The sequence below is a fragment of the Mobula hypostoma genome, chromosome 24 (genome assembly GCF_963921235.1).
Source record: "Mobula hypostoma chromosome 24, sMobHyp1.1, whole genome shotgun sequence".
NCBI lineage: Eukaryota > Metazoa > Chordata > Chondrichthyes > Myliobatiformes > Myliobatidae > Mobula > Mobula hypostoma.
Window position 1 is genome coordinate 20637366 of NC_086120.1, and position 27348 is coordinate 20664713.

General features: G+C 43.4%; 1 protein-coding gene across 1 annotated transcript in view; it reads left to right on the plus strand.

Annotated features, from left to right (window-relative positions):
• The first annotated feature begins 17939 nt into the window (after nucleotides 1-17939).
• LOC134337186 (solute carrier family 12 member 2-like) overlaps nucleotides 17940-27348 on the plus strand; it is an 80730-nt gene continuing 71321 nt past the window's right edge. The window contains exon 1 of the mRNA XM_063032016.1: nucleotides 17940-18257. Coding sequence (XP_062888086.1) covers nucleotides 17940-18257 — 318 coding nt within the window. The remainder of the gene's footprint in view (nucleotides 18258-27348) is intronic.

The following is a 27348-nucleotide window of genomic DNA, read 5'->3' on the forward strand; positions in this document are numbered from 1 at the left end:
TTAAATTTAAGGCCAACGCACAATTGTACTATCTGTACAGTTCTGATTTTAAAAATCTGTGGCAAATGTAAACTGAGTGAAATTTAAGCTGAATGAATTCAACTGGAGATCACAGTTTCATGTTATGAATACCAGACTCAGAAGAAAGAGTCTTATATGAATTTAGTTTAATAAATATTGGACTCGTTGTGGAACGTGTATAAGGTTTGCATGTATAACTTGGTAGTTTAGACAGTATTTAGCATTATATTCAGGTATTTAATAGCGAAGAGCTTCACAAGTTCTGCACATCATATTAGGGAGAAAAGTTATTTTTGACTCTCCTCAAAATCAGGTAAAGCTTACTTTAAAATAAGCTGTAGGAATGGGTTTTCCCAAAAATTGACAAAGTTTCATTTTGAATTTAATGAATCTCCAGTTTGTATTTGATGTTCTGGGAGCTGCTTTTTAAGGTTCCTGTGATGGTGCTGCATGTGATATTTAATCATTTAGAGTGTCCCATTAAAAGTTCTTAAAATTTCCTTATATCTTTCTAAATATTAGTTAGGGCAGTTCAACAGGGTATCCCTTGGTATTTCAACAATAATATTTTTACAGAAGTGGCTGATTATAGGAAAGGTACATTATTTTTCTATTGTAAATGTTATTGAACTGATGGAATAAAATTTCTTTATATTAACCAGATGTGGCCCAAGCCAGGGACTTTGCTTGGCTTGAAAGAACTGTGAGCCCTGTTGTTACAGTGATTTCAATTTAAAATAAAAACAGAACATCCTTGAAAAACCCAGCATCTGTAGCGCTCTTGCTGTCTGATGTGCTGAGTTTTTCCAACATTTTCTGTTTTCATTTCAGGTATCCAACATCTGCAGTTTTATTGATTTTCAATGACCAATTTTACACACCCATCTTCAAGCCATGTTGGAAAGAACTTGTTGCACATCACAGTGTGACAGGGAGACTGTGAGCCACTCAATGCAATCTCAAACAGTAGAAGTCATCATCTCCTTCAGTCTTGGCTTCGTCCCACCAGTAACAACGCTCAGCACCATCTAATTTCCACCTTTTGATTTGATGTGTCCTCTCTGCAAGTTCCTCCCGTCGATCACAACATTATCAGATTAAAATGGCAAATAATGCACATTTGCTAATTACATTTGAAAGTCTGAAGAGGGTCATTCAGGATAAGGAGCAGAATCAGGACAAGACGTATGCATCCGGTGATCAGCCTCAGCTAGATGTAGTAGGTACACACAGAGATTTATCTCATCTCAGACGCAAAGCACCCAAGGTCATTTTCAGCCCATACACATTACACACGGAAACCAGCTGGAGACCAGATACATCCCCAGTGACCTGCATGCATCCAGTCTTAAATGAGCTGAATTATTCTGTCAATTTATTTCAAGTGGTGATGCCATCTCACATGTGGCAACGAGCAGCTTGGTTAAGTTACTGTTGGTGATGCTATTTGTGATTTAATTCACTGAATAAATAACATCAGCTGATCATAAATGACACTTATTGCAGTGTCTGTGTTGGGATCACAGCATGAGAAGTAGTCAGAATCCCAGAAATACCAGAGCGTTAATTTTTCCACACATGCAGCATCAGCAACGGGCTGTTGTTATTTTTACAGGGAAAGGAGGTGCAGTTCGAGAAGTGTTCACATGGCAACCAATGCAGAAATAATTGAGAGTGTGGGTGGTTTGAAGTGGGCACGCATATAAGGAGATGATGTGTCTTAATGAACAATGAAATGAAAAGGTTCTCAGTCCCATGTAGTCACCCCTGTGAAATCTCGGTAAAGTGGAGGATTCATTACATATTGCTTTCTGATTCAAAGCCTCAGCAGTGTAACGCTGCGTTCTTTGCAAAGTTTCTGATATTGTGACATCAGAAGGTCATTGATCTTTAGCACTGGATGATCTTGTGATAGTTATATGGTTAATAACCAATATGGTGAAAGTGCAAATGTGGATGTAAGTGTTGTATAGATTTAAGTGTTTCTTACCTGGTTGATGTATGTGTGCACATGGGAAATGGTTGCTGTGTTGTATTTCTTAACCAAACCTTAAATAAAGTTGAATATATTTAAATAAATATGTAGCTGTTCATTAATAACATTTTTACATGATTAATTAAATAAAATTGTCATAGTCCATTATGATAGGTTTTAGTCTGATATAATTAATATAAAAGAAAGGAGAAATGCTGGCAAGTTATTCCTGATCACACGGTTGATATTTATTCTTTAATCAGTATCATTAAAACAAATTATCTGGTCATTATCATAACACAAAATACTGGAGGAACTCAGCAGGCCAGGCAGCATCTATTGAAAAAAGTACAGTTGACATTTTGGGCCGAAACTCTTCGGCAGGACTGGAGAGAAAATGCTGAAGAGTAGATTTAAAAGGTATCTACTCCTCAGCTTTTTTTTCTCCAGTCCTGCCAAAGGGATTCAGCCCAAAACGTCGACTGTACTTTCTTCCATAGATGCTGCCTGGCCTGCTGAGTTCCTCCAGCATTTTGTGTGTGTTGCTCAGATTTCCAGCATCTGCAGATTTTCTCTTGTTGGTCATTGTCATTTTGCTTTTTGTAGAGTTTTGCCTGTTAAGTTTTCTACATCACAGCAGTTTCAAAAATGCTAAGCTTCAAAGTGTTTTGTTATGTCTCAAGGTCGTAGAGTCAGAGAAAAGTACAGCACAGAAACAGGCCCTTTGGCCCATCTAGTCCATGCCAAAACCATTTAAACTGCCTACACCCATTGACCTGTACCGGGACCGTAGCCATCTATACCCCTACCATCCAGGTATCTATCCAAACTTCTCTTAAATGTTGATATTGAGCAAGCATGCATCAGTTGTGCTGGCGGCTCATTTCACAGATGAAAGGCTTTTCTGGGAGAGCCCTTCCTAAACCCGGACCTCATCCTGTGGATGGAAACACCAGGACTTACTGGCCACCAGCTTCCCTTCCCGATCACAAAATACTCACATGAAAATATATTGCTTGTCTTTTTTGCTGCCAGGTCCAAATCCTGGCACTCTTTGTCCAACGGTACATGGAAGTACTTTCACCTGAAGGATTGCTGAGGCTCACCACCTTTTTCCGAGGGCGATTAGGGAAGGAAGATAAATGCTGGCTTTGCCAGCAGTGTCCACCTCCTGAAATAAAATGACTAAAAAGAGTTTGCTTCAATGCTGATGTGTTATTGCGGCAGTACCTGGAGATGCGAAACTTAATTGGGGATTGGAAAACAAATCTATGGTAACACTGAAAATATCAAAATTTGTGCTGCAAGGAGCAGCAGGAGGGTGCTGAGTGAAGCAACGCAAAATACTCATTCCCACCTAAAGCACTTTTGAAATGTGATCTCTTATAATAAAAAATATATGAAATGGGAGCTAGAGTATTTTCTGCCTTTCAACAAGATCATGACCAAGGCACCAAACACAAATATGCAATTTGCAGTCAGCAATTCCCCCTACAAACAACTGTGATATGAAGATCAGTTGATTTGGTGGTTTGAGCTTATGAATTTGAAGATATTTTCAATCACACTTTTAAATTAGAATTCTTTGCATGTTTACCTCAGGAAGGAAGACAGGCAGAAGGACAGTGAGGAGGAGGTGAGACAGAAGACCAAAGACTGAACGAGAGAGACAGACAGCCTTAATCTCCACTACTGTAGCTGTAGAGGCCTCTTATATCCCAGTTGATGGGATAATCAATGCATTTGCAATGTATAGTGTTGCACACTCCGCCACTCCCTCCAGGTAATGGCATCTCCTGTGCTTCCAAAGCCTACTACTGACAAACCCGGGTATCTCCCCTGGTTTACCACTGTAAAATAAATTATCCTCCAATTGATGTCAGGTTTGCCAGACATTTGAAAATTTCAGTTTAGGGCCACTAGGTGGCAGAAAGAACCAACATTTTGTGCAATTGTGCTTAAACCACTGAAATCCGAAAACACCATGAGAAAGCAATCAACAGAAGATCCTCATGTAAGGGAGTTTACGGGAGAGTGATTTACAACAAAATGGGAAATTTCTGGCCTGGTAGGTGTGTCAGGTGTGCTACACTTCTCCATTCCACGGAAGCATCAGCTCTGCTAGCGAGCAGTCTCATCCCATCTTCCTATTAAACAGACTGGATTACTGCAATGCACTTTTTCTGGCCTTACAAAGAAATCTAATATCAAACTTTAGCTCATTTAGAGCCCTGATGCTAGAGCCAGAAGCATGATGAGAGAACATATCACCCTTGTCCTAGCTACTCAGCTCTGGCTTCCTATCTTTTAGAATTGATTTTAAAATCAAAGTATTGAGTATAAGAGCTGGAATGTTATGATGAGGTTGTATAAGGTATTGGTGAGGCCAAATCTGGTGTTCAGTTTTGGTCACCAAATTACAGGAAGGATATTAATAAGGTTGAAAGAGTGCAGAGAAGGTTTACAAGGATGTTGCCGGGACTTGAGAAACTCAGTTACAGAGTAAGGTTGAATAGGTTAGGACTTTATTCCCCGGAGCGTAGAAGAATGAGGGGAGATTTGATCGAGGTATACAAAATTATGATGGGTATTGATAGAGTGAATGCAAGCAGGCTTTTTCCACTGAGGCAAGGGGAGAAAAAAACCAGAGGACATGGATTAAGGGTGAGGGGGGAAAAGTTTAAAGGGAACATTAGGGGGGGCTTCTTCACACAGAGAGTGGTGGGAGTATGGAATGAGTTGCCAGACGAGGTGGTAAATGCGAGTTCTTTTTTAATATTTAAGAATAAATTGGACAGATACATGGATGGGAGGTGTATGGAGGGATATGGTCCGTGTGCTGGTCAGTGGGACGAGGCAGAAAATGGTTCGGCACAGCCAAGAAGGGCCAAAAGCCCTGTTTCTGTGCTGTAGTTTTTCTATGGTTTCCATGGTTCTAAAGTTCTCTTACTTGTTTTTAAAGCTCTTAATGGTCTGGGACAGGAGTACATCATAGGATCATTTTCTTTTTATAATCCTGCCCAGGCTCTCAGGTCTTCTTCCCCAGTCTCTCAAATTTAAAAAATATCCCTGAAAAGATAATTGACAGATCAACTTTTTTTGAACTACGCTCCTAAACTGTAGTATTCAATACCTAAAGCTATAAGGAACACAGATTCAGTTGACACTTAAACACCAGCTCAAAATCTATTTATTTAACCTTGTTTTTAACTTGAATCATTTTGTCTTTTATTTTCATGTTTTTTAAATTTTATTTTCATGTTTGTACTATCATTCCATTGTAAAGCACTTTGGGGTGTGTGGGGTGTCAGGCAGGGGTAGCACCTCTGGTGGGGGGACATGTCGCGTTAGTCCACCTTTGGTCCCCACCCGGCACTCAGCTCTCACCTGTGGCTCCACGTAACTGTTTGCATGTGACATCGGCCACACCCTGGGCAAGGGCTTCGACAAGCCAGCTAAACCAGGTGAGAGTAGCTGACAGGTCTCAAACCCTTGGTGAGATAGGGAGTTGTCTATCCCAGCATGTGAGGACAGACTCGGGCGGATTGAGCGGACGAGACCAATGGAAGGTCCAACGGTCAAGAAGGCGGTCTCTGCAAGCGTCGTGGAACGTGTAGAGCAGGACAAGACACAAAAGGCGTCCTGGTCATCCACTGCGCCTAGTCCCATCTCCAGCCGTCTCGATCCTGTCTTGCCACTGGATCCAGATGGGAATTGGGAAGAGAAAGTGAGGCTGATGCTGTGAAACTCTCCCTCACTTAAATCCAAATCACGTGCTAGTCTCGACACCATCATAATGGTGTTGAGGTCCTCATCGACGTCAACAATGGACGAACTCAAAGCACTTTGAACGACATTATCTGTATGAAAAGTGCTTTATAAATAAAGTTATTATTATTATCCCATACTCCAAAACCTCAGCACCACCATTCCCCTCACAATCTCACCATCCACTTCCTTCCTTCCAGCCTACCGACTATAAAATGGTTGTACCTCAGAAAGAGGCCACTCAGTCCATGAGGCATAGGAGCAGAATTGGGTCATTCTGCCTATCATGTCCAATCTGTCTGTCTCCCAGAACAATTCTTCTTCTCCACCCACTGGCCTTTTCTCTGAAGCCTTGTTAATTCTTTTCCACTGATCATCCCTTTGAAGCCTTCAGTGGAACTTGCCTTGTGTGCAGGCAAAGTACTGCTGATTCCAACAGTGCTGCAGAAAAAATTCCTCAGGTCACTTACTTTTTCCTTCATACCTATAATCTCTTGCCCTCATCTCCAACAGCAACCCCATCACATTATGCATTCTGTCCAGAGCCATCTTCATTTCCTATCAAATCTCCCCTTAGCCTTCTATGGAAAGAAGACATTCTCGATCTTCCTGATCTTCTCCTGTATCTGTAATCCCTCATCTCATGAACTATTTTCATATATTCTTTCTGGACCTTGTCCAATGCCTTCACACCCTTCCAAAGTTCAAAGTAAATTTATTATCAAAGTACATATAAGATTCATTTTCTTGCAGACATCCACAGTAAAAGCAAAGAAACACAATAGAATCAGTGAAAAACTCCACCCAACGAAAACAAGCAAACAGCCGATGTGCAAAAGACAACTAATTGTGCAAATACAGAAAGGAAATAAAAAATACAAAATCATAATCTGGACAGCATGGTAGCGCTTACAGCACCAGCGGACAGCATTCAATTCCCATTGCTGTCCAGAAGGAGTTTACGTGTTCTTCCTGTGACCACTTGGGTTTCCTTCAGGTGATCTGGTTTCCTCCCAAATTTGAAAGACGTATGAGTTAGTAGGTTAGTTGGTCACATGGTACAATTGGGCAGTGCAGGCTCGTTTGGCTGGAGAGGCCTGTTACCGTGCTGTACCTCTATAAAATAAACAATAAATAAGTAAGTAATAAATGCTGAGAACATGAGTTGTAGAGTTCTTGAAAGTGAGTCCACAGGTGAACCTGATGGTGTGGGACACGAGGCTCCTGCATCTCTTTCCCGATGATACGCCTGGATGGTGGTGGTCCTTGATAATGGATGCTGCTTTCCTGTGACAGCATGACTTGTGATGGTGTGGACGGCTTTACCTGTCATGGACTGGCTGAATCTACTACGTTTTATATGAGTTTTCATTCAAGGGCATTGGTGTTTCCGTACTAGGCCATGATGCAAGCAGATAGTGTTGCATCACCACATGTCTATAGACACTTGTCAAAGTTTCCTATAAGATGGCAAGCAGAATTGAACATAATACATCAATTTAGCTGGGGGAGGTGTTTTATGATGGGTAAGCATGAGTTTCCTTTTATTCTTAGTCCCCCTATTGATTAAGCCCAAAATTGTGTATATATTATAACATATTATTAACAGCTTTCACAACTTGTCCCACCACTTTCAATGATTTGCCCCTCTGCTCCTGTGCTCCTGTGCTCTTTTTAAAACAGTATCCTTCTCTCTATTCTTCCTACTAGAATGCATCACCTCATATATTTCTGCATTAACCTTCATTTGCCGCTCACCTGCCCATTCCACCAGCCAGTTTATATGCTGCTGCAAACTATCAATATCTGCTTCACAGTTTCATAATACTTTCATTTACAAAGAAACTGTGGCTTGCATCATTACTGGAGGTTATTAAAGTAAGTCAAAAAGGCAATGGCCCTAACTCCAGTTCTGGGCGATGTCACTATCATTTTCTTCCAGTCTGAAAAACAACCCTGACTTTCAGATTTCTGTTATTTAGCCAACTTGCCTTTTCTTACATTAATTTTCATTTTGCCTCTGGTTCACTTGTGATCGGTTGGTTCCCGTTGATATTTACAAGGTGACTCTTGACATATGCAGTTTAATCTTTTGGTTTACTTTCCCCAGTATAACTTTACATCATCCATGTACACTTAAAACACATTCCAATCTGCAGTATTTGTTTATTCTTCCTTTCTCCCTTATGGGAACGTGCTCAAACTGTACCTGAACCATTCTCTTCTTTAAAGACAACTCATTTCATTTTAATTCTACCTGAGCCAGATCTACTCTCATTTCATTGAAATTGCCCATCATTCAATTCATTGTTTCTGCAGAAGATTTCTCCCGCTCCTTTTCTACAACTAACCTACATATTATGATTTGATCACTATTTCCTAGATGCTCCCCTAACTGAAACAATGCCTTTAATCAACCTAATTCCCCAGAACCAGACTAGAAATATATTGCTATAGAAATTTTAAACCATAAGACCATAACATTTAGGAGCAGAATTAGGCCATTTGGCCCATCGAATCTGCTCTGCCATTTTATCATGGCTGATCCATTTTTCCTCTCAGCCCCAATCTCTTCTCTTCTACCCATATCCCTTCATGCCCTGACTAATCAAGAGTCTATCAACCTCTTCCTTAAATATATGTAAAGATGGCCTCCGCAGCCACCTATGGCAATGAATTCCACAGATTCACCAGTCTCCGGATAAAGAAATGCCTTCTTATCTCCGTTATAAAAGGATACTCCTTTATTCTGAGGCCATGTCCTTTGGTTCTAGACTGTCCCACCATAGGAAACACGTATACTTGATATACAGTATATTAGAAGTTTTTCACCTTCTCTGTGCTTAATAATATTACTATCCTTCCAAATAACTACTCCACAGTTTTTAATATATTTTGCTCCAATCTTTCTCCATTTTTGATGCTTTATATTCTCCCATTCAATGGCTACATATAAAACACACCCAGTAGTAAAACGTACACTTTACTGTTTCTTAGTTTAAAATGAATTGATTCTTTGACTGCCACCCCGCTATTCAATCATGTAATATTCATTTCTATCAATACTGCTACCCTTCCTCTTTTCTTTCTTTCCTGAACATTTTTTTATCCAGGAATATTTAGTATGTATTTGGTCTGAGTTGACGTTCCCTTCCCTCCCCCTCACATCAAATTCCTGACAGTGCTCACTGTTCACCAACTTTTTCCCACACTCTGCGCATTCACGTAGGCGGACAGTAAAATACATTCAGTTATTTTATTTCCGTGTTCACTAATCTCAGTAAAGATTAAAGATTAGCATGATTTGTTGCAGATACATCAAAATGTACAGTGAAATGCATCGTTTTTTGCCGACGACCAACACAGTCTGGAGATTTGCAGGGGCAGTCCACACGTGTTGCCAGTTTAGCATGCTCACAACCTACTACCCCTAACCTGTACGTCTTTGGGATGTGGGAGGAAACCAGAGCACCCGGAGGAAACCCACGTGGTCACAGGGAGAACAAGCAAACTCCTTATAGACAGGGGCGGGAATTGAACCTCCACCGATTTTCCAGTTGGTGCTGTAAAGTGTTGTGCTACCAGCTATGCTACAGTGTCGCCAGCAAAGTCCTTCTGCTGAGCTGAACAACGGTGAACTGTTCATTCTTTCTGGTTTGCTGTTAATTTTACATTTTTATTTTTCCCACTCTGACTTTACTTGCTGGTGCACTCTTAATTCTGCGTGTGCCGTGGCACGCTGGCTATCTTTACCCCCGTCGTCCCCTTTCTCCTTCCTTTTCCCCTTCCTAAATACTTTAACCCTCTACTTTCAGTTTGGCTTTCTTCCTTCCAATTTTACCTTCAGGGTTCACCCTCTGCCCCACCTTGACTAACTCCTCCCTAACAGCAGTATTGCACCCTCTTGTCACAATGCTGGTCACCTTCCTGTTGAGGTGTGGTCCACTTTGCCTTCTCCCCCCAGAAACGGCTGGACCTGCTCATCTGACTACAACCCCACATCCTACACCATCCAACAGGAATTCTGCAGATGCTGGAAATTCAAGCAACATACATCAAAGTTGCTGGTGAACGCAGCAGGCCAAGCAGCATCTATAGGAAGAGGTGCAGTCGACGTTTCAGGCCGAGACCCTTCGTCAGGACTAACTGAAGGAAGAGTGAGTAAGAGATTTGAAAGTTGGAGGGGGAGGGGGAGATCCAAAATGATAGGAGAAGACAGGAGGGGGAGGGATAGAGCCGAGAGCTGGACAGGTGATTGGCAAAAGGGGATACGAGAGGATCATGGGACAGGAGGTCCGGGAAGAAAGACAAGGGGGGGGGTGACCTAGAGGATGGGCAAGAGGTATATTCAGAGGGACAGAGGGAGAAAAAGGAGAGTGAGAGAAAGAATGTGTGCATAAAAATGAGTAACAGATGGGGTACGAGGGGGAGGTGGGGCCTTAGCAGAAGTTAGAGAAGTCGATGTTCATGCCATCAGGTTGGAGGCTACCCAGATGGAATATAAGGTGTTGTTCCTCCAACCTGAGTGTGGCTTCATCTTTACAGTAGAGGAGGCCGTGGATAGACATGTCAGAATGGGAATGGGATGTGGAATTAAAATGTGTGGCCACTGGGAGATCCTGCTTTCTCTGGCGGACAGAGCGTAGATGTTCAGCAAAGCGGTCTCCCAGTCTGTGTCAGGTCTCGCCAATATATAAAAGGCCACATCGGGAGCACCGGACGCAGTATATCACCCCAGTCGACTCACAGGTGAAGTGATGCCTCACCTGGAAGGACTGTTTGGGGCCCTTTTATATAATGCCTCTTTAATTGGGAGAACTGACTTGTGTTGTATTCTTGAAGTTAGGTCTAAGTCCTTTAAGTGCACTGCTGTGGATTTAGTATCACGGAAACTCATCCACGAAAACCATCATGTAGCAATCTACACTAATGCCATTTGCTGGTACTTGGACTGTACAAGGTTCAAAGTTTAAAATAACTTTTATTATTAAAGTACATATGCAGCACGTCACCATATACAATACAGAGATTCATTTTCTCGTGGGCATACTCAGCAAATCTATAGAGTAGTAACAATCCTGGCAATTTTCTACAATGCTTCTCACCCTCTGCATGCGAGCTTGGCTGAACAGAGGAACACTTTTAGTAATAGACCAAGACAACGGCACTGCTCCAACGAAGCCATTCTTACCCTCGGCCACGAGGCTCTAAAATGTGTCAGCCTGTAGCCATGGAGGTGATGACTCCTCCCAGTAGCCTGTTTGAGATAACTTTTTTTTATTCTTTCTTACCACTCTTCCAATATTTGTAAATTCGTATATCTGTGCACCTGTAATGCTACTGAGCCACTGCAATTTCCTTTGGGATTGATAAAGTATCTATCTATAACGGGATCAATAAAAGATGAACTAGAGTGCAGAAGACAACAAACTGTGCAAATGCAAATATAAATAAATAGCAATAAATAAAGGGAACATGAGATAACAAGATAAAGAATCCTTAATGAAGCAGGAATATAGGGAGGTAGGAAAGAAGATAAAAAGCTGGACCTTAAGGGCAGTAATCTCGGGATTGCTGCCTGTGCCACGAGACAGAGAGGGTAGGAACAGGAAGCTATGCTGAAGAGTTGGTGCAAGGGGCAGGGGTTCAGATTTCTGGATCATTGGGATCTCTCCTGGGAAGGTCTGACCTGTACGAAAAGGACGGGCTGCACCTGAACTGGAAAGGGACCAATATCCTGGCAGGCGGGTTTGCAAGAGCTGTTGGGGAGGGTTTAAACTAGTTTGGCAGGGGGGTGGGAATCAGAATGTGAGTGCAGAGATTAGGGTAAAAGGACAAGGGCATGATGCTACGTGTTCTGAGTTGGTGAGGAAGGACAGGCAGGGGACAAAACATAAATGTAGCCAGTTAGAGGGGTTGAAATGTGTCTATTTCAATGCTAGGAGTATTAGGAATAAAGGGGATGAACTTAGAGCATGGATCAGTACGTGGAACTACGATGTTGTGGCCGTTACTGAAACTTGGCTGGAGGAAGGGCAGGATTGGCTGATGCAGGTACCGGGGTTTAGGTGTTTTAAAAGGAATAGGATGGGAGGTAGAGAAGGTGGGGGGGAGTAGCATTACTGGTCAGGGATAGTATCACGGCTATAGAAAGGGAGAACACTGCAGAGGGAATGTCCACTGGGTCAGTGTGGGTGGAAGTCAGAAATAGGAAGGGATCGATCACCATGTTGGGAGTAGTCTATAGGCCCATAAATAGCCTTCGGGACACCGAGGAGCAGATAAGCAGGCAGATTTTAGAATGGTGCAGGAAATACAGGGTTGTAGTTATGGGTGATTTCAACTTCTGTCATATTGACTGGCACCTCCTGACTTCAAGGGGCTGAATTTGTCAGGTGTGTTCAAGAAGGTTTCCTGACACAGTATGTGGACCGGCCGACGAGAAGAGAGGCCATACTGGATCTAGTTCTGGGTAATGAACCTGGTCAGGTGGCAGACCTCTTGACGGGGGAGCATTTTGGTGAGAATGACCACAACTCCCTTAGCTTCAGCATAGCTATGGAAAAGGATAAAAACAGACACAATGGGAAAGTGCTTAACTGGGGAAGGGCTAATTATGAAGGGATGAGGCAGGAACTAGCGAGAGATGCTCAAGGGTGAAAGCACAGAAGTAATGTGGAGGAAGTTTAGGGACCACTTGTGGTGGGTTCAGAATAGGTTTGTCCCACTGAGACAAGGAAAAAATGGTAGGAAAAGGGAACCGTGGCTGACGTAACACGTGAGGCAACTCGTCAAGAGGAAGAAGGAAACATATGTTAGATATAAGAAGCAGGAAGCAGGTGGGGCTCATAAGAAATATAGGGTAGCCAGGAAGGAGCTTAAGAAAGGACTTAGGAGAGCTCAAAGAGGCATGAGAAGGCCTTGGCATGTAGGATTAAGGAGAACCCCAAGATGTTCTATGCGCATGTGAAGAATGTGATGATGTGATGACAAGAATGAAGGTGGGGCCACTAAAGGATAAAGAAGGCAACATGTGCTTGGAGGTGGAGGAGTGAAAAGGACTTTGATCAGGGTGAGGTCGAAATAGAACAAGCCTGTGTGCTGGACAATGTGGAGATTAAGGAAGAAGAAGTGTTGGATCTTCTTAAAAACATCAAAATTGATAAGTCCCCAGGGCCGGACGTGATATACCCCAGGTTGCTGTGGGAAATGAGAGAAGAGATCGCTGGAGCAGTAGCTATGATCTTTGAATCCTCTTTGGCTGCGGGGGAGGTGCCAGAGGATTGGAGAATGGCAAATGTAGTTCCCTTGTTTAAAAAAGGTAATAGGGAGAATACTTGGAACTATAGACCGGTGAGTCTTACATCAGTGGTCTGCAAACTATTGGAAAAGATTCTTAAGGATAGGATCTACAAGCATTTGGAGAAGTACAGTCTACTCAAGGATAGTCAACATGGCTTTGTGAAGGGAAGGTCATGCCTCACAAGCCTAATTCAGCTTTTTGAAGAGGTAACAAAAGAAATTGATGAGGGTAGGGTGGTAGATGTGGTCTACATGGATTTTAGCAAGGCATTTGACAAGGTCCCCCACGAGAGACTCATCCAGAAAGTCATGAGGCATGAGATCAGTGGAACCTTGGCTGTTTGGATAAAAAAGTTGGCTTACAGGAAGAAAGCAGAGGGTAGTAGTGGAAGGAAAGTATTCTGCCTGGAGGTCGGTGACTAGTGGAGTAACCATAGAAACCATAGATAACTACAGCACAGAAACAGGCCTTTTGGCCATTCTTGGCTGTGCCGAACCATTTTCTGCCTAGTCCCATTGACCTGCACACGGACCATATCCCTCCATACATCTCCCATCCATGTATCTGTCCAATTTATTCTTAAATGTTAAAAAAGAACCCGCATTTACCACCTCATCTGGCAGCTCATTCCATACTCCCATCACTCTCTGTGTGAAGAAGCCCTTCCTAATGTTCCCTTTAAACTTTTCCCCCCTCACCCTTAACCCATGTCCTCTGGTTTCTTTCTCCCCTTGCCTCAGTGGAAAAAGCCTGCTTGCATTCACTCTATCTATACCCATCATAATTTTATATACCTCTATCAAATCTCCCCTCATTCTTCTACGCTCCAGGGAATAAAGTCCTAACCTATTCAACCTTTCTCTGTAACTGAGTTTCTCAAGTCCCGGCAACATCCTTGTAAACCTTCTCTGCACTCTTTCAACCTTATTTATATCCTTCCTGTAATTTGGTGACCAAAACTGAACACAATACTCCAGATTCAGCCTCACCAATGCCTTATACAATCTCATAATAACATTCCAGCTCTTATACTCAATACTTTGATTAATAAAGGCCAATGTACCAAAAGCTCTCTTTACGACCCTATCTACCTGTGACGCCACTTTTAGGGAATTTTGTATCTGCATTCCCAACTCCCTCTGTTCTACTGCACTCCTCAGTGCCTTACCATTAACCCTGTATGTTCTACCTTGGTTTGTCCTTCCAACGTGCAATACCTCACACTTGTCTGTATTAAACTCCATCTGCCATTTTTCAGCCCATTTTTCCAGCCGGTCCAAGTCCCTCTGCTGGCTCTGAAAACCTTCCTCACTGTCTACTACACCTCCAATCTTTGTATCATCAGCAAATTTGCTGATCCAATTTACCACATTATCATCCAGATCATTGATATAGATGACAAATAACAATGGACCCAGCACTGATCCCTGTGGGACACCACTAGTCACAGACCTCCACTCGGAGAAGCAATTCTATACTACCACTCTTTGGCTTCTTCCATTGAGCCAATGTCGAATCCAATTTACCACCTCTCCATTTATACCTAGCGACTGAATTTTCCTAACTAACCTCCCATGCAGGACCTTGTCAAAGGCCTTACTGAAGTCCATGTAGATAATATCCACTGCCTTCCCTTCATCCACTTTCCTGGTAACCTCCTCGAAAAACTCCAATAGATTGGTCAAACATGACCTACCACGCACAAAGCCATGTTGACTCTCCCTAATAAGTCCCTGTCTATCCAAATGCTTGTAGATTCTGTCTCTTAGTACTCTCTCCAATAACTTACCTACTACCGACGTTAAATTTACTGGCCTATAATTTCCCGGATTACTTTTCAATCCTTTTTTAAACAACGGAAGAACATGAGCTACTCTCCAATCCGCCGGCACCTCACCCGTAGACAGCGACATTTTAAATATTTCTGCCAGGGCCCCCGCAATTTCAACACTAGTCTCCTTCAAGGTCCTAGGGAACACCCTGTCAGGTCCCGGGGATTTATCCACTTTAATTTTCCTCAAGACAGCAAGCACCTCCTCCTTTTCAATCTGTACAGTTTCCATGATCTCACTACTTGATTCCCTCAATTCCATAGACTTCATGCCAGTTTCCTTAGTAAATACAGACGCAAAAAACCTATTTAAGATCTCCCCCACTTCCTTTGGTTCCGCACATAGCCGACCACTCTGACCTTCAAGACCAATTTTATCCCTTACAATCCTTTTGCTCTTAATATACCTGTAAAAAGCTCTTCGGATTATCCTTCACTTTGACTGCCAAGGCAACCTCATGTCTTCTTTTAGCCCTCCTGATTACTTTCTTAAGTATTTTCTTGCACTTCTTATACTCCTCAAGCACCTGATTTACTCCCTGTTTCCTATACATTTCATACAACTCCCTCTTCTTCTTTATCAGAGTTGCAATATCCCTTGAGAACCAAGGTTCCTTATTCCTATTCACTTTGCCTTTAATCCTGACAGGAACATACAAACTCTGAATTCTCAAAATTTCTCCTTTGAAGGTTTCCCACCTACTGATCACATCTTTGCCAGAGAACAACCTGTCCCAATCCACGCTTTTTAGATCCTTTTTCATTTCTTCAAATTTGTCCTTCTTCCAGTTCAGAACCTCAACCCCAGGACCAGATCTATCCTTGTCCATGATCAAATTGAAACTAATGGTGTTATGATCACTGGAACCAAAGTGCTCCCCTACATAGACTTCCGTCACTTGTCCTAACTCGTTTCCTAACAGGAGATCCAATATTGCATCCCCTCTAGTTGGTCCCTCTATATATTGATTTAGAAAACTTTCCTGATCACATTTTACAAACTCTAAACCATCTAGACCCTTAACAGTATGGGAGTCCCAATCAATATATGGAAAATTAAAATCCCCTACCACCACAACTTTATGTTTCCTGCAGTTGCCACAAGGATCTGTCCTGGGACCCCTGCTCTTTGAGATTTTTATAAATGACCTGGATGAAGAGGCGGAAGGATGGGTGAGTAAGTTTGCAGACGACATGCAGATTGGAGGAGTTGTGGCTGGAGCTGTAGGTTGTCGAAGGTTACAAGAGGATATAGATGGGATGGAGAGTTGGGCAGAAAAGTGGCAGATGGAGTTCAATCCGGATAAGTGTGAGGTTATGCATTTTGGAAGGACAAACCAGAAGGCTGAGTACAGGGTTAATGGTCGGTTACTTAAGAGTGTGGATGAACAGAGGGACCTTGGGTTTCAAATTCATACATCCCTCAAGGTCGCTGCACAGGTTGATAGGATAGTTAAGAAGGCCTATGGGATGCTAGGCTTCATTAATAGGGGGATTGAGTTCAAGAATAGAGAGGTCATGTTGTAACTCTACAAATCTCTGGTGAGACCACACTTAGAGTATTGTGTTCAGTTCTGGGTCACCTCATTATAGGAAGGATGTGGAAGCTATGGAGAGGGTGCAGAGGAGATTTACCAGGATGTTGCCTGGATTGGAAAACAAGTCTTATGAGGCAAGGTTAGCAGAGCTGGGACTTTTCTCTTTGGAGCGTAGAAGGATGAGAGGGGACAAGATTATGAGAGGCATAGATAGGGTGGATAGACAGTACCTGTTTCCCAGGGCACGAATAGCAAACACCAGAGGGCATATGTACAAAGTTAAGGGAGGAAAGTTCAGGAGAGACATCAGGGGTAAATTTTTTTACACAGAGGGTTGTGGGTGCCTGGAATGACTTGCCAGGGATGGTGGTGGAGGCTAAAACATTAGGGGTATTTAAGAGCCTCATGGACAGGCACATGGATGAAAGAAAAATAGAGGGTTACGGGGTAGTGTGGGTTTAGTACGTTTTTTTAAAGGAATATATGGGTCGGCACAACATCGAGGGCTGAAGGGCCTGTACTGTGCTGTAGTATTCTAGTGTCTAGTGTCTAAAGTCAGATAATTGGTTGTGGGAACATCTCAATGGATGAGCAAGAGAGTGTAGTTACCCCCTTTGCTCAGGAGCCTAATGGCTGTGGGGTAGTAGCTGTTCTTGAGCCTGGTGGTGCCTAGTCTACCTTGGTAATTCAAATGCTCAGCTAATTACCTACTAAATGTTGGGAGAGTACAACTTTCACCACCTTCCCAGGCAGCATATTATACATTGCTACTGCTCTCTTAGTGAGAAATATAATTTCTCAGATCCCCTTTAACCTTCTCACCTTAAATCTATGCCTTCGGGCTTTAGACATCTCGTGTGTGGGAAAATTTTTTCTCATCACCCACCCTATCTATGAACCTCATAATTTTGAATACTTTTGTCAGATCACCCTCAGCCTCTCTGCTTCAAGCTGTTAAATAAACAGTTATGCACATGCTGGGCTGGAATTTCAATTAAGCAACGTTGTCATTGGCATATCACAGCAATATCTGCCCTGTGGGAGATTAGGGGCTGGTCATCTCCCAAGTTTGATGCAATCTCTTTATCCAATAAGATCAGGTGTGGAGGATTTGACCTACAATTAGCTACGTAACCTGTCACTTAATACCAACCAACCAACAAGAATTTGGTTTGAGATTTATCCACTCCCTTTACAACTAATTGAACCCATCTGGCATTTAAGAATAGAAGAGATGGAGAGAGGAATTGTGTTAATGGTTTGTTTGAAATGCCATTCAGCAGGGAGCTTTGAAACCCTGCTGGTGCAGCTTGACATTAGTTACTGTGTGAGGGTTCATATCCAAGGCAGAGGCAGCAGGGAGGCTGGACAGCTGAAACTCTGTGAGATGGAAACTGATCCCTTTGCTGGGGGCTTCGAGCGGTGATGCAGCGTGAGAGACTGGCTGATGTGTAAGCTGGAGCAGAGATCAGTGGAATAATGCTGAGCAGGTTCCAGGTAGACATGGTGAAGGAAACCGCTGTTTCCCAGGACTATCCTAACGCCTTCCCGAATGTGGGATCTAAGGATAGGTTTGGTGCAAATTTCCTGAGTTCTAGTGACCAGAGTCAGGATGGCATCTGGCCAAATGGAGACACCTTGCACAGTGATGGGAGTTCAGGGCACCTCAATACCCATTCCAGCACCAGCTACAGCAGGACCTTTGGCCACAACACTATCGACGTGGTGCCAAGGATAGACTTCTACTGCAATACGGTTACTGGCGTCGGCGAGAAGCTGCTTAGACCCAGCTTGGCCCAACTGCACGATGAACTGGAGAAGGTAAGCAGTGTATCTTAGATTCATGGAAGAGATTTAGCACAGAAACAGGCCCTCAGAACCTCTGGCTCTGCACCAATTACCAACAACCCCTCTGAACTAATCCCATGCTCATCCCATGTTTCATTCTCCCATATTCTCATCAACATTTCCAAATTCTTCCACTCACCTGCATGCCAAGGTTAATTTATGGTAGCCAATTGATCTACCAGTCTGTATGCCTTTGGGATGTGGGAGGAAATTGCAGCACCTGGATGACACACATGCAGCTACAGGAAGAATGTACAGACCTCACCCAGACAGCCCCTGAGCTCAGGATTGAACCTGGGTCTCTGGCACCGTGAGCAGGAAACCAGTGCAGAGCAAGATCCCATGGACTGGGGCTTAGGGACTCGGCCTTCCACAGCCTTTTGGATTGGAGTCAGTCTTCCTTCGTTAAATTGTCCAGCCCCAGCTCCTCATAGTCACCACTTGGGGAGCAACCAGCGCGAACTTTTCTTCTGGGGACAAATCACTGTACAGTTTCATACGAGCATGGTGTTCCGTGTTTGCTGAACAGAAGCGAGCAGCTTAGTCTGTCTGAATGGAGGTGTCCAGATGTACAATCGTACGAAACAGGAGGAGGGGGAGGCCAATTGTAAACCACGTCTGGGGAGGGCAGAGGGAGGGAAAACGGCATGGAGTCATACAGCACGGAAACGGGCCCTTTGGACTAACTGGTCCATGCCAACCAAGATGCCCATCCAAGCTAATCCAATTTGCCTGCATCTGGCCCATAACCTTCTGGACCTTTCAAACCCATGAACATGTTGACTGTCTTTTGGAACTTGTTATTATACTTGCCTCAACCAGTTCTTCTGGCAGCTCATTTCCACAGATACCCCATTTGTGTTTTTAAAAAGAAGTTGTCCCTTGACTAAAACATTCCCCTCTCACCTGATGGAAAGAGGGTTACCATTGAACCACACAGGAATCTAATCCCTGGTTTCATCATTGACCTTAATTTGGTGATCTTGGCTAGAACACTTTAACTAATTTAATTTCTACTGGCTGGGAATAGGATGTTTTCACTTCTGGTCTCTTTGCAAGGATTCCTTGTGGGAAGTGTTTTGGTCTGGACAGGAGAAGCTTAAGGGTGGGATCCTGCTGGCCCTCTCCAGCCCCTTTCCACTGTCAACCCCAGTCTGAAACAAGTTGCATCTCACTGCCTCTGCTCATCTGTCAGGGGCAAGGGTGGTGAGGCCAGGCAGGCACCTCGTCTGCATCATGCCCTATCCCGGTGAAAGTCAACATCTGTACAAGAAGAAAAAGTGTATTGGAATGGGGAGCTAGTCCTGCAAGGAAAGGTTAAATAGGCTGGGATCTAGGAGCTTAGAAGAATGAAGTAATCTCATTGAAACAGTTGTTATTGTCGTTGGCATCCATCTGTCTCGAAGGATCATCATCACAAGCCTGGTCGGAAGGTATGGAGATCCTGAGATGCTCAGTCGTCAAGATCTCCCTCTCTTCCTCACCAGTGTAGTCCAAAGGAAAGCTTATGAAGCAATACGTTTGGCACCAGCTTGGCTGCAGGAGCTGCCGGAAGGATGTTCAATGACGTCCAGCCGCCTTAGAGCCTTCACTCCGGATTTGCTGTCTGTGTTTACTCCCGTCGCCTTCGTCTCTCCCGAGGCTGCCCACAAGGCAGGTGGGCTAGTTACCCATAGCTGGGGACCTGGTTCATGAGCACCAGGGCCTGTCCACACGCTGGTAGGCCTGCGTGCTACGTGTGCAGGGGCCAGACCTCCTCCCCATCCTCTGTAGTTCAGCCTGAGTCCGAGAGGAGTTCAGTTGCCATGTGTTGCCAGCGACGAGGCACTACCTGAGGCTGCTGTTGGAGAGGCTACCCACTGGCAGAAAGAGACTTGCACATTCAGCTCTCCCTTTCGTAAGACTGCTAGGTAACGGTGGAAGCTGAAAGTGAGAATGACAAGCGCTACCGCACTGAACGTGTCACAACCACCATTTTGAGACCATTGAAACAGTATATGTTCCCAGATTGTATGACTATGGAATTCTTGGTGGTTATCTTTTATCAATGGCCCACGAATGGACACACTAAATCCCTACAGAATTTACAAACTCTTTTGGGTCTCCTTCCCTCATTGTGAGAATTGGCCAACCAAGAACCAGGTCACAGATGTGGAGTGGAGGAGAGATTTGAGGAAAATAATTTTTACCTGGGGGCATTGAATCCTCTGTAGAAAGGATGGAAATAGAATCAATCAGCACCTTGAAAGGGGAAGTAGATGAGCACCCTCTTTCCTGAAGATATTTCAGCCAAATGTGGGCAAATGGGACGAGCTTGGTGAGCGACAGGGGTAACTTGGCCCGGTTCAGAATCAGGTTTATGATCACTGACGTATGTTGTGAAATTTGTCGTTTTGTGGCAGCAGTGTGGTGCAAGACATCTGAAATCACAATAAGTTACAATTAACAAGTGAGCAAATTAGTGCAAAAGAGAAATAGCGAGGGAGTGTTGGTGGACCGTTCAGAAATCTGATGCTAGTGGGGAATAAGCTGTTCCTTAATCATTGAGTGTGGGTCTTCAGGCTCCAGTACCTCCTCCCTGGTGGATTAGTGACAATAGGGATGGTGATGAACCTTCATAATGGATGCTCCCTTCTTGAGGCACTGCCCAATGAAGATGTTGTCAATGGTTGGGAGGGTTGTGCCCGTGATGGAACTAGCTAAAGAGCCCCGGCAGCCTCTTTCAATCTGCTGTATTAGTCTGACCTGGCAGGGTAGACGCGGGAATATGTTTTATCTGGCTGGGGTATTTGGAACCACAAAGCACAATTTAAAGTTAAGTCTTTGCCTATTCTGGACAGAATGAGGAGGGCTTTTCACCCTACAGGCAATGAATGTGTGGAGTTTTAGGCCTGAGGGGGCTGTGAAGACCCAATTGGCCCTATATTCAAGACAGATATTGGCAGAATTTTGGTTAAGCTGAATAGTCTAGCCCTTCTTAATGTTTTAAGAGCACTGGTCTACAATCTGAATACTCCATATTCCTTTCAATACAGTTTAGAGATCTTTGAGTTTTTTTTATGTTCAAACTTTATCTATTGCAATGGGAAATCTGCCTGTTGCTAGGTTACGGCGCGATAAATACCACAATGTTTTAAGGCCTTTCTTAAAAGGCTATGGGGTTGGGTAAGTGTTGCTGCTAAATTATGACATTCCCTTTAGACTCTGCTAGGCTGCAACACTGTAAGAGGGAAAGACTAATTTCCTGCTAATTGGCCTACATCCTAGAGAATATGTCATACAGAAGATTTTTTTCTTGTTTGTGGGGCTTAACGTCACTGGCAAAGCCAGCATCTGTTGCCTATCCCTTGAGAAAGGGGGAGAGCTTTCTTAAACTGTTGCATTATTTCTCGTGAAGATGCTCCCACAGTGCTGTTGAGTGTGAAACTTCAGGATTTACATCCACAGATGTTGAAAGAACACCACTCTGAACATTTACCCTCTCCACCTCCAGCAGCTACAATGTGAACCAACCACAAAACCTACTGCAGCTACTGTATTCACCTGGGCCATTCTGACAGTACATCCCAAGCTCACAACCTCGCACATCAGGAACGATGAGGAATCTGACTATGGGAATGTAGCCACCTTTGGCCTCCCTCTATGCTGCCTACTATCTTGCAAACATGTCCCTGTCCCTCCATGTCTAAGTTGTGGAACTCCTTTCTCAATAGCATCACGGCAGTACTCTCAGCTGGATTCAAGAAAGCCAAAGTCATGTCAAATTTATTGTCATATGTACAAGCAGTTGCCTGCACAGACACAATGTAAAATATACCTGCAGCAGTATCACAGACAGGGATGTAGCATCAAACACATAATATTCACAACAAAACAACTACGTACAATTTTTACAAGAAAGAACATGATATGAACGGAATATAAATAAAGTCCATTGTAGTTCACAGTGGTCATAGAGTTGCTGTACTGAGATAGTGATTAGAGTTGTGAAAGTTGGTTTTAGAATCGAATAGCTGAAGCGAAGTAATTGTTCTTGAACCCAGTGTAGATGGTGGCCAGGGAAGGACATGGTATTTACTGTATGTCAGTGATAATCTGATGGATATTGTTGGCAGAAACCTTGACAGTGGTAATGCTGAGATCCCTTTGGACACCAAGGCATGAGGTCAGATTCCCTCTCACTGGAGATAATAGATGCTTGGCATATTTGATCTAAGGATGTTTCTGCAATGTTGAACCCGTGCTTCCCATGTTTAATGTAGCTGTACGCAGGCAAAGGCTGCTTCATTATCTAAAGATCTGCAAATGGAGTTACATTGTGCATCTGTCAGTGAATGCCCCCATTTCTGATATTCTGATCGACGACTATTCATAAAATCATGGAAGTGTTCGGACCTCAGACACTGTCCTGAGGAACTTCTATAAATATATCCTGGGATTGAGATGATTGCCCTCCAATAACCATAAAGTATTCCTTTGTGTGAGGTATAACTCAACTGCAGAACCCGCTCCTTAATTCCTGTTGAAGTTAGTTTTGCCAGGGCTCCTGGAAATCTCACTCCATCAAATTCTGCCTTGATACAAAAGAAGTCATTTTCACCTTACCTCTGGAATTCTACTCCTTTGTCCACATTTGGACCAAGAATGAGATGAAGTCTGGAGCTGAGTGGCCGTAACGAAACTCGAATTGTGACACCAGTGCAGTTTGATATTATTGATGCTGATGATGAAGATGATGATGATGATGCCTTCCATCATTTTGCTGATAAATAAGGTTAGAGTGAGATGAGTGGTAATAGACCATAAAGGATGCATTCCTGCTTTATGTGACCAGGACATGCACGGACAATTTTTCTTCTTTGTCAGTTAGATCCCACTGTTGTACCGTACAAGAGCTGTTTGCCAGAGCTTTGGCTGAAGGTGAAGAACATATCAATTGGAAGCACCGCAGCCGGGATGTAGCTGGGTCCTGCAGACTTTGCTACACCTATTTCTTGTTTTGATATATTGCAGGGTGAATCAAGGTAATTGAATCCAGGTCTCTATGATGGCGAGTAACTTAATAGCTGAACGAGATTGATGACTGATTTGTCATAAATGGGGAATAGTTACAAGTGGTTCATCTTATTCTTTAGCACTCAAAGTTCTGCTCAACACTAACCCTGAGGAATGGGCTTGTTGTTAGTGCAGCATCTTCCTCTTTGATTATTCACAGTTGAATGTAAAGGATTGCAGAGCTTTGATCTAATCGATTGGTTGTGGGCTAAAAAGAACATAAAAGATAGAAGTAGTTCTTTTGGCTCTCAAGCTTGCTCCACTATACAGTGAGATAATTGGTCTCAAATCCACTTTTTTCATGGTTCTCATGACCTTTGATCCCTTCTCCCTCTGAACTGAATTTGTCTACTTTAGCCTTGAACCTATGCAATGGCTTGCCCCACACAGTTTTCAAGCTTCCATTATGATGTTCTCAATATCCTGCTGGTTCCCCTTGGGAGCTTTGGATGATCATAAGCAATGCATCCATTATCCACACAACCACTTCTTTCAAGATCTTAGAAAGCTGGCCTTTACTCCCATTAGTTTGCCTTGCACTGTTTAGATTCTTCAATTCTTCCTCTCCCCCCGGTTAGGATGCTCTTTGTGTTTTCTACCATGAAGGCAAATACAGAGTACTTGTTCAGACCTCTTCCATTTCCCATTATTACTTCCCCCATTCCCATTCTCCCAGAGCAGGGGTTTCTACCCTGGGGTCCATGGACCCTTTGCTGAATGATATTTGTCCACGGCATAAAAAAGGTTGGGAACCCCTGCCCTAGAGGCTATTGCTTGTTTTGGTTTCACTTTTTCTATCTACTTGCTGAAGCTTCTAGGATCTGACTTGTACTTGTTGCTTGTTTCTATTGCCACAGTCTATCTTCCCTTTTTATGTTCCTTTTTGTTGCCCATGTTTTAAATCTTCAGGAAATGTAGATGATAAAACAATAAGAGATTCTGAAACTGTGGATGATAAAGGATAAAACAGGAGGAGGTTAATGAGAGTACAAATGGCGTGGATGTTATGGATCAATGGTTTAATCAGATGAGGAGTAAAACAGAAGGGGTCAGGAGGGTCTGATAGCATTGGGGAGAGGTGATGGAAATAATGATGTGGTGGGGGGGGGCTATAGAAAGTTTTAGCCCCAGACGCTTCAAGACATTGTTATGCTTGTGAATAACATTACACTCCTTGCCACTTGATCAGAAGTTGGAATGTGTAGTGCGAAAGGAACTGTGGACGAGGAATCGAAGAGCTGACATAAATAAGAAATAAAAGATCAGAATGTGAGACTATGGGTGCTGGGGCCTTTAATGTTAACACAAACGTGTGAATGTGGCAAGATGTGAAAGAGAAGGACAGTGAAGGCGGAGATGGTGGGGGCTGTTTGGAATCTCTCTGGATCTTCAGAGGGCTGTAAATCTTTAGGTTTTACTCTCATATCGGTATCAGGCTTACTATGACTGACATATGTCATGGAATTTGTTGTTTTAGAGTCATAGAGACCTGCAACTGAAAAGGCTATTTAGTCCATTTAGTCCGTGCTAAACCACTCTCCCACTTAGTCTCATTGATCTGCACCTGGACCATAGCCTTCCCTGCCCCTGCCATCCAGGTTTGCCAAGCATCCCTCATCATGCACCCAGCACTTCTGCTGGCATCTCACTCCACACTCATGCCACCCTCTGAGTGAAGAAGTTCTCCCTCAGCTTCCTCTGAACCCTTAACTTATAACCTCTAGTTTTAGCTTAACTCAACTTCAGCGGGAAAAGCCTGCTTGCATTTAGCCCATCTATATCCCTCATAATTTTGTATCCCTCCATCAAAACTCCCCTCATTTTTCTACACTCCAGGGAATGAAGTCCTAACCTACTCAACTTCTCTCAGTAGCTCAGTCCTCAAGTCCCAGCAATATCCTTGTAAATTTTCTCTGTGCTCTTTCAATCTTATTGATATCCTTCCTGCACGTGAGTGACCAGAAATGCACACAGTACTCCACATTTGATCTCACCAACACAGAACATAGAATAGTACAGCGCAGTACAGGCCCTTCGGCCCACAATGTTGTGCCAACCCTTAACCCTGCCTTCCATATAACACCCCCATCTTATACGTTCAACATATCATTCCAACTCCTGTATTCAATACTTTCATTTATGAAGGCCAATGTACCAAAAGCTCTCTTGACAACCCTATCTACCTGTGATGCTACCTTCATGAAATTATGGATCAGTATTCCCAGATTCCTCTGATCTACCACACTCCTCAGTGCCCAATGTTCACTGTGTATGTCTTACCCTAGTTTGTCCTCCCAAAGTGCAACACCTCACACTTGTCTGCACTAAATTTTGTCTGCTAATTTCAGCCCATCTTTCCAGCAAGTCCAGGTCGTGTTGCAAGCTTTGATAGCCTTCCAGCAGTGTAATGCAATGAATAAAAAGCACTATAAATTACGATTAAATATACGCAAAAGACAGTGCTAAAGAGAGAGGAAAAAGTGAGGTAGTGTTCATGGACTGTTCAGAAATTGATGGCAGAGGGAAAGAAGCCATTCTTAAAATGCTGTATGTGTGTCTTCGGGCTCCTAAACTCCTCCATCCTGATCAAAAAGGCGCAGCAGAGCCTTTATTTCCTGTGGAGCATCAAGAAAGCTCACTTCTGTCCCAGGATATTGACGGACTTTTACTGCTGTACCATTGAGAGCATACTCACCAACTGCATCTCAGTGTGGTATGGCAATTGTCCCGTATCGGACCGCAAAGCACTCCAGAGTGTGGTGAAAACTGCCCAGCGGATTATCAGCCCACCATTGAGAACACCTATTATAAATGCTGCCTGGGCAGGGCGAAAAGCATTATCAGGGATGCATCTCACCCTAACCATGGACTTTTTACTCTCTTCCCATCCGGTAGGCACTACAGGCGCTGCTCCCGCACCAGCAGGCACAGGAAGAGCTTCTTCCCTAAGGCTGTGACCCTGCTGAACCTCACATCACAGTGCTAAGCAGTATTGCATCCGTATTGTACTGTCTCAGTACTTTTATATTTGTGTGCTGTAGCACTTGTTTTATTCGCAGTTCTTTTGTAAATAACACTATTCTTTGCATTTCTGGTCAGATGCTAAATGCATTTCATTGGCTTTGTATCTGTACTCGGCACAATGACAATGAAGTTGAATCTAATCTAAAATCTAATCTAAAATCTAATCTAATCTTACCTCCTCCCTGATGGTAGTAATGAGAAGAGGGCATGTCCTGAGTGGTGGGGTCCTAAATAATGCCCTCACTGCTGGGGAGGCTAGTGTCCATGATGGAGATGGTTCAGTTTACAACCCTGTAGCTTTTTCCGAACTCGTGCAGATGGTGATGCAACCAGTTAGAATGCTCTCCACGGTACATCTGGAGAAATTTGCAAGAGACTTTGGTGACATACCAAACCTCCTCAAACTCCTTATGAAATATAGCCACTGGCGTGCCTCCTTCATAATTGCATCAGCATGTTGGGCCTGGGATAGATCTTCTGAGATGTTGACACCCAGGAAGCTGGAACTGCTCACCGTTTCTGCTGCCAACCCCCTGCTGAGGACTGGTGTGTGTTCCCTTGACTTCCCCCTTCCTGAAATCCACAATCAATTCCTTAGTCTTACTGGCATTGAGTGCAAGGTTGCTGTTTGGTATCACACTCCATTGAGATCATTCATGGACTGTTCTTCTCCAGTTCCAGTAGTAATCTGATCATCAATGTCCAGACCGTGTCTTAACCTTGTCACTCCTTGGTGATGAAGTTGGTAAGGAAAGTTGGTAAGGATTAAATTCACATAGTAATTCTGGCTCTAACTAAAACTAATTTCTTTCTCATAAAATTGTTCAGCAAAACCCTGATGTATTGCACAATGCAGGAAGAATGATCTGGTCACTTTCATGAATTCCTTCCTGTTTCCAGCCCATTACTAACGCTGATCTCCACAAAGAGCTGGAAGCCAGTTTAAGTGGAAGTTGTTGATGTGATTACCTTCTCTCTTGAGGTT